We start from the raw sequence: 13,328 nt of genomic DNA on the forward strand, positions 1-13,328 counted from the left end.
AAAATATTATAGACAATAATAAATTACCAACAAAAATATAAATATAAATAAACGTTCTTGCATTCTTTCCTTTTGGCAACAAATATGTTATTGGAGTTTTTTTTTTTATCCAAAAATGTATCACTAATAATTATAGCTGTTTTGGTTTGTCTCGTGTTTCCTTACACTTGTCACTGCAGGGCCAGTCAAATCGTGCTGCTTTTCTCCAAACGGTTCCCTGTTTGCCAGCTCATCGCATGACTGTTCTGTAAGAATATGGCGAGTGGATAATGCAGATTGTCTCCATGTGCTAACCGGTATGTAAGATTAAATAGGAGGGATACTTTCATCTGTGCATCTCTAAGCTTTGCAATTTATATCCTCTTTCCCAAATCCCATTTCTGCACTTTTGAATAATGAATTAACCACCCATCTGTTTGTACTGGAGCTCCCTGTACCCCAGCTGGGTACCTCCGCCAAGGATCACTTCCTAGCTGGAATCGGGGAAAACTTCAGCGCTCCTGCCCCAGTCTCCATGGCTTCACTGCGGTCCTCCCAGAGCCTCTCCATCCTGGAACAGGATAGGAGAATATCTCTGTTTCCTCCCAGGGCCTGGACGACACACAGTCGTGTCCTTACAAGGACTTTACCTGCTGAATTCTCCATGAGGTGGAACAAGGTGCTGAGCAGTGAATAGCCCTTTCCCCTCCTAGTAAGTAAGAAGACATATAGTTATGGGAGTACAACTGATTTTAATGAGCCAAACTCAGACTTTTATGCACAACCCCCAGAAGGGGGTCTCCAAACAATACAATACAAGCCCCTCCCAGGAATCTCTGTGCCTGGGAGATAATTGAGTTAAGGACCGGTAAGTTAATTATCTCCCAGGAACAGAGAGCCAAACACAAAAATATTAAAATATAAAAGTACCACAAAACATCATAAAAATATATAATAACCCCACATGTCATACATCTCCAAATAGCTCTGATCTGAGCGCCTAATTTGTCCAAATAGCGCTCAGATCCATGCAGTATAGAGAAAACGCCATTGTGTCAAAGTTCTGTAGGCCAAAATAGTTCCAGAGCATTTGGTGCTTTTGCTGGTCAACTTTCGGGAGCTCCTGCGTCCAATATACGGGATGCTCTGTCTGGCTCTCAGGTAGAGTTTGTTTCCCTTGGTCTCAGGCACCTTTCCTCCAAAAAGCACTCTCCTGGCGGGTTGCAAAATGGTTCACAACCCCAGACCAAGTTGTCCAGGAACCGCAAGGTCACGTCATGCTGAAAACAGTTCCATAACATTCGCTACTAAGTACTGCTGAGGTGATCGGGACCCACGAAGTCCTCATGCCGAAACTAGCTCCATAGCAGTCGCGGCTGAGTACTGCTGAGGACCATTCATGGGTTTGGTTCATGCGAACGGCCGCGAGCATTCAGTTCCATTCGAATTAAGGGAAAGTGCCGAACTAGGGGCACTGTGGGAAAGCTGCTAATGGCGGCTGAGCAGGGTAACTCCGAATGGGGTCTCTGACCTGGACCATAGTTGGTGGGCAGGAGGTCAGCTTCCACACTCCTCCAGGAGTTTGTGGCAAACGTTCGTGGGAAGGAGCGTTTATCTCGCTGTTTTTCAAGGGAGTGTTCTAACCATGCTTATTCTTGATTGAAGTACCTTGTTCCCTCCAAAGCAATTGTTTAGGGGTATGGTGATTGTATTAATTATTTGCATTCAAAGTTTTAGAATAAAGGTAAAATTATGATTGCATACGTATACTAGTGAGAAGAAGATTGTCAGTATGGTAAATGACCATAGCACACCGAAAACCAGAAAGGACAGCAGCGTATTATCAGTCTATCGTGGTGGCATAATATGGTGCCTTGGGACATCAAAGAGTACAGGTACAATGTCACATAAATGATTAACTAAGCCACACATCTATCAAATCACAAAGGCACTTAGCAACATAAATTTACTTAGAAAGATAGGACCCAGCATCAGAAGTTATGCCAGAAAGACTCAAGGAGTAGCATTATACTGCGTGGTGACGTGAGGAAGGAGAAGCACCCACAGGTATCATGACACAGATAATGTTTTGTTTACTTTGCAGGATATACGTTTAATCTCCATAAACAACACATAACAAAAACATTGTTACATTTTTTTTAGTTAATAAATTCTTTATTTGTTTTTTCAAAATGATACAATCAACATACATTACAAAGAATACAGAATGTTACTAACTATAAAAGCACTATTAGCATTGTTAAGAACGCTAGTATTTCAGATACCCATTTGTTTTTGTTTCCTCCCGAACTGCTAAAAAAATGCAGTATCCAAGTAAATTGTCCAAGCAATTAGACGTATACCCAAACATCAGCCTAGACTTGATGAAGGGTACAATAGGTATGATTTTATTCAGGCCAACTGGCCAGTTTATATGCAAGTCCCCATGCAAGGGGTTTACCGTGACAGTTTATATGCAAGTCCCCATGCAAGGGGTTTACCGTGACAGGGGCATTCCCCACTGGACCTGAGAGGGGACTATGACAAAGTACTCACTGTAATTACATTGGCTCTCAGGTCCAGGTCCCACACAAAACATGATAATCCTTCCCCTGTGCCTGTGAGATAATTGAGTCAGGAACTGTACTTAACTCAACTATCTCCAGGCACAGAAAACATACATTTTAACAACACCCCGAAAGTGCCCCCAAAACACATGGAAACCCCACAAAAGTCCTGATAGCCCCGATCTGGGGGACCAACTTTTCCAAAAAATCACCCAGATCGGTTCAGGGGTTCGGTACTTCCATGGAAGTCATAAATCTAGTTTGGTAGTTTAAAAACCAAACAAACTACTGCACATAGTCAATAGTCTTACCCTGGCACTTGTTCCCCTCATCCAGATGAGCCATTCCACTGAACAGTGCCCTTCTAAGTTGTGTAGAACCAAACGCAGGCGATGATGGAAGTCTAGCGGTGTTGGGAGTTTCCGTGTCCAATTTTAGTTCTAGGAACTCGACGACCAATCATGCGAACAAGATGTCAGCCACCTTGTGATCGTTTATGTGAACAGCGGCCACCCTGACAAAGAATTAGAACACTGCGGTTAGAATCATTATTAAGTGTTAATAGGGTTTAACAAGCTCCCTGGTGGTCTCTGGTTCGTGCGGCTGTTCGGTACCCGAACCACATAATCTCAATTGCATGAACAGAGCCTTTTTAAATATATTAGCCAAGGTCTATTGCAGGGGCCATAGTCCTGAGGCAAGAGGCTGGCCAGCAGGCCCCTCCAAAACACGTGGCGAGGTTCAGTTCGTCACAAGCATATAATACAATATTGTGTTAAGACACCTGTAATGTATTAATAATAAATGATAATATAGTTGACCCATACATATATTATATTCCTAATTCTTTTACAAAGACATAACATAAGACATAGACATCATAATACTCTCTGTAGGCTAATTTTATCCGTTCTATTTTTCTATTAAATCACTCCTTTTTCGATTCCCCTTTTCTTTTCATTTTCTCTGTTCTTCCTTCATTTCCCTTCCCTTATCTTTTCATTTTCATTTTCGTTTTTTCTACTTCTTTATACCTCTCCTCTTTGATTATATTCCTGTTTGATCTTTTTGACCCAATTAATCCAACCTATATCGTTTTTATTTAAGAAATGTTTATTTATACTCTGTTCCATTTGGCATTGATCTATAATTTATTTCTTTATTTCTTCGGTATTAGGTGGATTGATATTTTTCAGTTTTTTTGCTATATTTATCTTAGTTGCAAGTATGAATTATCAAATTTCTTTTAACTTTGTCCATCTTTGCCAGTCAACATGGAGTAGAGCTGTCGCAGGCAGGGGCGTATTAGCCGCGAGGCAAACAAGGCATTTGCCTTGGGCGGAATTTTCCAGGGGGCGGCAAAAAAAGCCGCCCCCAAATGCCCAAGGCAAATGTCTTGTTAGCCTTGCGGCTAACAGACATGCCGGCGGGCTGCTAGGCTGGGCAGGCGGCGCTGGTGGGCGGCTGGCGAGGGAGCACTTCCTCTGAGCTGTCTGCTCAGCTCCCTCGCGCACCGCAGAGTGAGGCTGGGAACCGGAATATGACGTCATATTCCGGCTCCCAGCCACACTCTGCGACGCGCGAGGGAGCTGAGCAGACAGCTCAGGGGAAGTGCTCCCTCGCCAGCCGCCCACCCGCCCAGCAGCCACTGGACCACCAGGGGGGAAGAGAACCCCCCCCCCCCTCCCCAGCATTTCCAAAGGTAAGGAGGCTGGGGGGGTTACATTTAAAAAACAAATATGTGAGTGTGTGTGTATGTCTGTTAGTGTGTGTGTGTCTGTTAGTGTGTGTCTGTGTCTGTTAGTGTGTGTGTGTGTGTTTGTCTGTGCGTGTGTGTGTGCTAGTGTGTATGTATGTCTATTAGTGTGTGTGTGTGTATGTATGTCTGTTTGTGTGTGTGTCCCCGTTAGTGTATGTCTGTTTGTGTGTGTGTGTCTGTTAGTGTATGTCTGTTTGTGTGTGTGTCTGTTAGTGTGTGTCTGTTAGTGTGTGTCTGTTAGTGTGTGTATGTGTGTCTGTTAGTGTGTGTGTGTGTGTGTCTGTTAGTGTGTGTGTGTATGTCTGTTAGTGTGCGTGTGTATGTATGTCTGTTAGTGTGTGTGTGTGTGTGTGTGTGTATGTATGTCTGTTAGTGTGTGTGTGTGTATGTCTGTTAGTGTGTGTGTGTCTGTTAGTGTGTGTGTGTCTGTTAGTGTGTGTGTGTGTCTGTTATTGTGTGTGTATGTCTGTTAGTGTGTGTCTGTTAGTGTGTGTGTGTGTGCGCTAGTGTGTATGTATGTCTATTAGTGTGTGTGTATGTATGTCTGTTTGTGTGTGTGTCTGTTAGTGTGTGTCTGTTAGTGTGTGTATGTGTGTCTGTTAGTGTGTGTGTGTCTGTTAGTGTGTGTGTGTGTGTGTATGTATGTCTGTTAGTGTGTGTGTCTGTTAGTGTGTGTCTGTTAGTGTGTGTGTGTGTGTGTGTGTGTGTGTGTCTGTTAGTGTGTGTGTGTGTCTGTTAGTGTGTGTGTGTCTGTTAGCGAGTGTGTGTTTCTGTTAGCGAGTGTATGCGTATCTGTCAGTGAATGTGTGTGTGTGTGTATTTAGAAGGCGGGGGAAGGGTTGGGTGGGGGTGGCGTGGGCGGGAGGAGGTGCCTGAGTTTTGTCCTGCCTAGGGCAGCACAAAACCAGGATACACCACTGGTCGCAGGAGAGAATGTTAATTTAATTGATGTCCATCTTTCTATACACTTGAAGATTTTCTGCCATGTCTTGCGTATTTTAAGGCATGACCACCATATGTGGATATAATCCACTCTCGTTGCTTTGCATCTCACACACACGACAAAATTAGTTCATCATGGATGTCTTTCCTTTAAGGACCCTTTAATTCCATCATGTGGTATTTTACCAGCAGGGATTGCTTCCCTGCTCGTAAGAGGGGAAGCCCAGATATCATTATATCACCACTGTCTTCTTGCAATTGGACCAGTTGGATGGTGAAAGCAATGCTTGTAGTACCTCAAAAGTAATTGGAATAAAAAAAAATAACTACAGTGACGGAAAAAAGTATTTGACCCCCCGCTGATTTTGAACATTTGTCCACTGACAAAGAAATGATCAGTCTATAATTTTAATGGTGTATTTTAACAGTGAGAGACAGAATAAAAAAAATCCAGAAAAACGCATGTCAAAAAAGTTATAATAATAATAATAGCAAAGTATTTAACCAGGAAAGGTACATTCAGATTGCTCTGGTTTCCAAGTACATCCTGGGGATGTTACTTTTGCCCAACATCCAGGGGATGTTACTATTTCCCAATTTAATAATAATAAATTAATTTGCATGTCAATGAGTGAAATAACTATTTTGATCCCCTATCAATCAGCAAGATTTCTGGCTCCCTGGTGTCTTTTATACAGGTAACACGCTGAGATTAGGAGCACTCTCTCAAAGGGAGTGATCCTAATCTCAGTTTATTACCTGTATAAAAGACACCTGTCCACAGAAGCAATTAATCAGATTCCAAACTCTCAACCATGGCCAAGATCAAAGAGCTGTCCAAGAATGTCAGGAACAAGATTGTAGACCTACACATGCTAGAATGGTCTACAAGACCATCACCAAGCAGCTTAGTGAGAAGGTGACAACAGTTGGTGCTATTATTCGCAAATGAAAGAAACACAAAATAACTGTCAGTCTCCCTCGGTCTGGTGCTCCATGCAAGATTTCATCTCGTGGAGTTTCAATGATCATGAGAACAGTGAGCCCAGAACTACACAGGATGATCTTGTTAATGATCTCAAGGCAGCTGGGACCATAGTCACCAAGAAAACAATTGGTAACACACTATGCCGTAAAGGACTGAAATCCTTCAGCGCCCGCAAGGGCTCCTGCTCAAGAAAGCACATGTACAAGCCCGTCTGAAGTTTGCCAATGAACATCTGAATGATTCAGGGGAGAACTGGGTGATTGTGGTCAGATGAGACCAAAATCAAGCTCTTTGGCATCAACTCAACTTGCCGTGTTTGGAGGAGGAGGAATGCTGCCTATGACCCCAAGAACACCATCCCCTCTGTCAAACATGTAAGTGGAAACATTATGCTTTGGGGGTGTTTTTCTGCTAAGGGGACAGGAAAACTGCACCACATCAAAGGGACGATGGACGGGACCATGTACCGTTAAATCTTGGGTGAGAACCTCCTTCCCTCAGCCAGGGCATTGAAAATGGGTCGTGGATGGGTATTCCAGCATGACAATGATCCAAAGCACACAGCCAAGGCAACAAAGGAGTGGCTCAAGTAGAAGCACATAAAGGTCCTGGAGTGGCCTAGCCAGTTTCCAGACCTCAATCCCAAAGAAAATCTGTGGAGGGAGCTGAAGGTTCGAGTTGCCAAACGTCTGCCCCGAAAGCTTAATGACTTGGAGAGGATCTGCAAAGAGAAGTGGGACAAAATCCCTGCTGAAATGTGTGCAAACCTGGTGGCCAATTACTAGCAAGGCGAATGGTTAGAGTTAGGACCCACCTAAGAGGTCTGCCTTGACGTGGCAGGTGGGCATACCCTCTCATGGCCATTGGAGGTAACTAAAAACCTCAATTTGTTTAAAAATACATAGGGATGTGGAAAGAGCGCAGGTAACTTTTTTCTTTGGTTTTTACTATATGTATTTTGGCTGATGTGTACTACAGTCATTGCTGCCGCCCACGAATAATGGGAGTTTGAGCGCAGGACTAGTTTCTTTGTATTTGTATACACTTTTGTATCACACAGCTAGGTTGCAATGCTGCTGCCCATCCCATGTGTTCCCTATTAAGGGTTAATAGGCATGTAGGGATGTATATAAAAAAATACCCCATTCTGTCTCATTAGAGATATTTTTGCCAGAAGCTCAAGGAAGCAATGCGAATGGTTAGAGTTAGGACCCACCTAAGAGGTCTGCCTTGACGTGGCAGGTGGGCATACCCTCTCATGGCCATTGGAGGTAACTAAAAACCTCCATTTGTTTAAAAATACATAGGGATGTGGAAAGGTTTTTACTATATGTATTTTGGCTGATGTGTACTATAGTCGTTGCTGCCTCCCAGGAATAATGGGAGTTTGAGCGCAGGACTAGTTTCTTTGTATTTGCAATTACAAGAAATGTCTGATTGCCAACAAGGGTTTTGCCACCAAGTACTAAGTCAAAAGGGTCAAATACTTATTTCACTCATTGACATGAAAATCAATTCATAACTTTTTTGACATGCGTTTTTCTGGATTTATTATTATTTTTTGTTATTCTGTCTTTCACTGTTAAAATACACCTACCATTAAAATTATAGACTGATCATTTCTTTGTCAGTGGGCAAACGTTCAAAATCAGCTGGGGATCAAATACTTTTTTCCCTCACAGTATTGAGTGGGAAAGAGAAGGGCTAAATTCTGGCTTTTCTCGCAGATGGATACCGTGAGCGTCAGGTTGCTTCCATCCAGCGTTGTTTCGTAAGAAGAAAGTCAAACAGGAGACATTACGGACAACATAGCTACAGACTGGCAGAGGGCAAAAATAACTCTCCACTAACAGGGAGGAACACCAAATCATTCGAATGTCACGCCACAATCATAGGATGTCATAAAGTAAGCTTTAAAAAGAATGGCAAATGGCAGCTGGGGTGAAGTGTACAGTGAGCATAGTTCTAAACAGGCTCCCTAATGGTTAGGCGGAGACATGGAGAGGCCTAAAAGCCACAGTGTCTCGTGCCAACTGTGAAATTTGGTGAAGGATTGGTGATGATTTGGGAATACATCAGCAAGGCCATAATAGAGCAAATTAATCTTTGTGAAAGACACATGCATCGAGCCACATACAAACTTTTTTTCAGTAGGACAATACTCCATGCCACACAACCAGGTCAATCAAGGTGTGGATGGAGGTCCACCAGATCAAGACCCTGTCATAGCCAGCCCAATCTCCAGACCTGAAAACCATTGAAAATTTCTGGAATGTGATCTATAGGAAGATAGATGGCTTCTTAGTTTGGCTCTTTTCTCCTCTCCTTCACCACTAGTCTCTATTTTCTCACTCTTCTTCCCTTCTTCCTTTCCTCTGTTTCATTAATGTACATAATTCACACCAAACATAGTCCAGTCCAAATCCTTCTTCCTTTCCCTAACCACTCCCTTATATACACCACGTGGATTATTGGTATAAGGATACGATACCAGAGGGAATCAGGACCATCCTGACATCCATAGACGGAGACATCCATACGCTGTGATCTGGAGCTGATCTTTAGCTCCAGAAAAGTGTGAGTGCAATATTTTTCTTTGTTCTTTGCCTCTGCTTTTATAGACATACTACACTATATTAGTATTCCTGTCCCATTTTGTTTTCACTTTTAAATTGGCTCCATTGGATTTCACATAAGGATTTTATTTGCAAAGCACTGCTTCCCTACACTCCCTGTTCTCTTTATGTAACGAACTCCTTGTATTTCATATACTCCGTTCATTCATATACTCCCGAAATGCTAGAGGCTTAAGTGATTATAGCCCATTCGCACAGTACACTGATTCGTACTCTCCCGAAATCCTAAGGTCGTGGGAAAAATCAATAGTTTGCCGTTCACATACTCAAACATCAGTCAAGACTTGATGAAGGGTACAACTGTATTGCTTTATTCCCGACAAATGGTCCACTTATATACACAGTCCCCCCAGCATGGGGACTCAAACAAAAACATAGTAACCCCCCCCCCCCCAAGCACTCCCAGAACACGCCCCGGAGTCTCTGCGTCTGGGAGACAATTTAGTGTATATTGCTTAAACTAATTATCTCCCAGGCACTAGAGTTACAAAGTATAAAACATAAAATATTAAAAATACACATAATATATATATATCTGATCCCCCACAAGCATTATATCCCCGTATAGCCTGGATCTGAGTGCCCAAGTTGTCCATATAGCGCTCAGATCCCACAAACACAGCCGAATTGCCACCGGGGGTGAAGTTTTGACACGTGGCGTCTTCCCAAATTAGTTCCAGAGAAATAGTGGTAGCGATCGGTCACTTTCGGGAGTTTAGAACCAAACAAAATGTTGAACGGTCCCCCTGGCTCATAGGTAGCGATTGTTCGCCTAGTTTGCGCGAACAATCCTACCGAACAGCGCTCTCCTGTCTTGTCGGGAAAAGAAGCAGGTGTTCATGTAAAATCACCGGTGTTCGTGAGGTCGAGTGTCCGACTTATACTTCCAGACATTCGATGACCAAGTCCTGCTGCCTGCGTTCGTGTGACAAGATGGCCGCCATTTTCTCCAGCACGTGTTGTTTGGTTATATGAACAGCGGCCACACAGGGAGCGCACTTTGGTTTCTTTGAAGTTCAATGAGCCTGGGGGTTGTCGGTGTTAGGTAGATTCGTCTACCGAACACAGGGGAATTAACTAGGATAATAAAACACAGTATTTTGTCACACTTTATGACAAGTTTGGCTTTAACTAGGTTTAGAACTTTGTCCTCACTCACGTGCATATACAATATTGCCTCCCACCCCATCAATAATACTTGGCTGATTATGGCAGTCAGAAGATTCCCCAAGCACTCCATACTCAAAACATACAGTCATGGGAAAAATAAAGTACACCCTCTTTGAATTCTATGGCTTTACATATCAGGACATAATAACAATCATCTGTTTCTTAGCAGGTCTTAAAATCACAGAAATATACAGTTGCAAGAAAAAGTATGTGAGCCCTTTGGAATGATATGGATTTCTACACAAATTGGTCATAAAATGTGATCTGATAATCATCTAAATCACAACAATAGACAATCAGTCTGCTTAAACGAATAACACACAAAGAATGAAATGTTGCCATGTTTTTATTGAACACACCATGTAAACATTCACAGTGCAGGTGGAAAAAGTATGTGAACCCTTGGATTTAATAACTGGTTGAACCTCCTTTGGCAGCAATAACTTCAACCAAACGTAGTTGCAGATCAGACGTGCACAACGGTCAGGAGTAATTCTTGACCATTCCTTTTTACAGAACTGTTTCAGTTCAGCAATATTCTTGGGATGTCTGGTGTGAATCGCTTTCTTGAGGTCATGCCACAGCATCTCAATCGGGTTGAGGTCAGGACTCTGACTGGGCCACTTCAGAAGGTGTATTTTCTTCTGTTTAACCCCTTAACACCGCAGCCAAATGTACAAGTTGTGAACGAAACAAAACGTAAACAAAACCTGGCATTTGCGCTATATGTCTGTCCAACCGTAATTCACCTCTTTCATATTAAATGCACCCCCCCTTATTATATATCATTTTATTCAGGGGAAACAGGGCTTTCATTTAATATCAAATATTTAGCTATGAAACATAATTTAATATGAAAAAAATGGGAGAAAATAAGATTTTTTTTGATTTTTTTCGTTCTTCATGACATTTTAACTGTCAATGTCATAATACTGTTTGCTTTTACTGCAATAAAATACACATATTTGTATTCAGCAAAGTCTCACGTGTAAAACAGTACCCCCTATGTTCAGGTTTTATGGTGTTTTGGGAAGTTACAGGGTCAAATATAGCGTGTTACATTTGAAATTGAAATTCGCCAGATTGGTTGCGTTGCCTTTGAGACTGTATAGTAGCCCAGGAAATAAATTTACACCCATAATGGCATACCATTTGCAATAGTAGACGACCCAAGGTATTGCAAATGGGGTATGTCCAGTCTTTTTTAGTAGCCATTTGGTCACAAACACTGGCCAAAGTTAGCGTTTGTATTTGTTTGTGTGTGAAAAATGCAAAAAACGCCAATTTTGGCCAGTGTTTGTGACTAAGTGGCTACTAAAAAAGACTGGACATACCCCATTTGCAATACCTTTGGTTGTCTACTATTGCAAATGGTATGCCATCATAGGGGTAATTTTCATTCTTGGGCTACCATAGGGTCATAAAGGCAACGTAAGCAATCTGGCGAATTTTAATGTGAAAAAAATTAAACACAAGCCTTATATTTGACTCTGTAATTTTTGAAAACACCATAAAACCTGTACATGAGGGGTACTGTTGTACTCAGGAGACTTCGCTGAACACAAATATTTGTGTTTCAAAACAGTAAAAAGTATTGCAGCAATAATATCGTCCCTGTAAGTGCTGTTTGTGCGTGAAAAATGCAAAAAACGTCACTTTTACTGGCGATATCATGGTTGTAATACATTTTACTGTTTTGAAACACTAATATTTGTGTTCAGCGAAGTCTCCCGAGTAAAACAGTACCCCCCATGTACAGGTTTTATGGTGTCTTGGAAAGTTATAGGGTTAAATATAGTGCTAGCAAATTAAATTCCCTATACTTTCGGCATGGGTGGTCAGGCAGGTCCCGCTAATTGTAATTAATTAGGATACCTAATTATGTAAAATTATTACATAAATATATGTGTAGAATTAATATATGTATATATATACATATGTGTATATATACGTATATATATATATATATTTTTTTAATATTTGTATTTATATATAGGTATATATATAGTGATATATACGTATATATTTATGTATATAGATATATATATTATTTCGTTATAAGTGTATTTTGATATAAATATATATATATTAATATCAGAATACAGTTAGAACGAAATAAAACACATCTATATATTTTTTAATATTTTATTTTTAATTATTTTTTTTATTTAATTTTTTTACGTATTTACATATTATTTTTTTTTATATTATTTATAAATATATATATAACAATAATTATATATATATTTAATCAGTATCAGTCTACGTGTAATTTGATATTAATATATATATATAATTATATATATATATTAATATTAAAATACACCTAGACGGTGTATGTGTATGTGTGTATATGTGTATATATATACTTAGATCATATATATATAATATATATATATGATCTAAGTATATAATTTTTTTTTTTTTACACTGTTTTAAAACATTTTTATTTGATTTTCAGCCAGCAGGGGGACCAACTGTCATTACAGTTGGTCCCCCTGCTGGCAATGCAGCAGGCAGCTATACCGGCCATGTGATTGTGAGGTCCTCGCAAGGACCTCACTCTCACATGGCCGGGAGGACTCCTGGAGGGCGGACGTGCCGCGGGGGGCTCCCTGGGAGTCCCCCGAACCGCGATCGCCGGCGTGGGACCGCCGGTGACCGGGTAAGTTACTAAAAACCGGAGGGCGTACTATTACGTCCGGCGGCGTTTAGAGCCGCTTTTAAAAGGACGTAATAGTACGCCCTCCGGTCTTAAGGGGTTAAACCATTCTGTTGTTTATTTACTTCTATGCTTTGGGTCATTGTCCTGTTGCAACACCCATCTTCTGTTAAACTTCAGCTGGTAGACAGATGGCCTTAAGTTCTCCTGCAAAATGTCTTGATAAACTTGGGAATTCATTTTTCCTTCGATGATAGCAATCCGTCCAGGCCCTGACGCAGCAAAGCAGCCCAAATCCATGATGCCCCCACCACCATACTTCACAGTTGGGATGAGGTTTTGATGTTGGTGTGCTGTGCCTCTTTTTCGCCACACATAGTGTTGTGTGTTTCTTCCAAACAACTCAACTTTGGTTTCATCTGTCCACAGACTATTTTGCTAGTACTGCTGTGGAACATCCAGGTGCTCTTGTGCAAACTGTAAACGTGCAGCAATGTTTTGTTTGGACAGCAGTGGCTTCCTCTGTGGTATCCTCCCATGATATCCATTCTTGTTTAGTGTTTTACGTATTGTAGATTCGCTAACACGGATGTTAGTATTTGCCAGTGACTTTTGTAAGTCTTTA

At 41.3% G+C, this 13,328-nt stretch overlaps 1 protein-coding gene across 1 annotated transcript in view; it reads left to right on the forward strand.

Moving 5' to 3' along the window:
• The window catches only part of WDR38 (WD repeat domain 38), a 63,679-nt gene that overhangs the window by 6,233 nt on the left and 44,118 nt on the right, over positions 1-13,328 (forward strand). Inside the window, exon 3 of the mRNA XM_063431045.1 lies at positions 180-296. Coding sequence (XP_063287115.1) covers positions 180-296 — 117 coding nt within the window. The remainder of the gene's footprint in view (positions 1-179; positions 297-13,328) is intronic.

The sequence above is a fragment of the Pelobates fuscus genome, chromosome 9 (genome assembly GCF_036172605.1).
Source record: "Pelobates fuscus isolate aPelFus1 chromosome 9, aPelFus1.pri, whole genome shotgun sequence".
NCBI classification, from domain to species: Eukaryota; Metazoa; Chordata; class Amphibia; order Anura; family Pelobatidae; genus Pelobates; species Pelobates fuscus.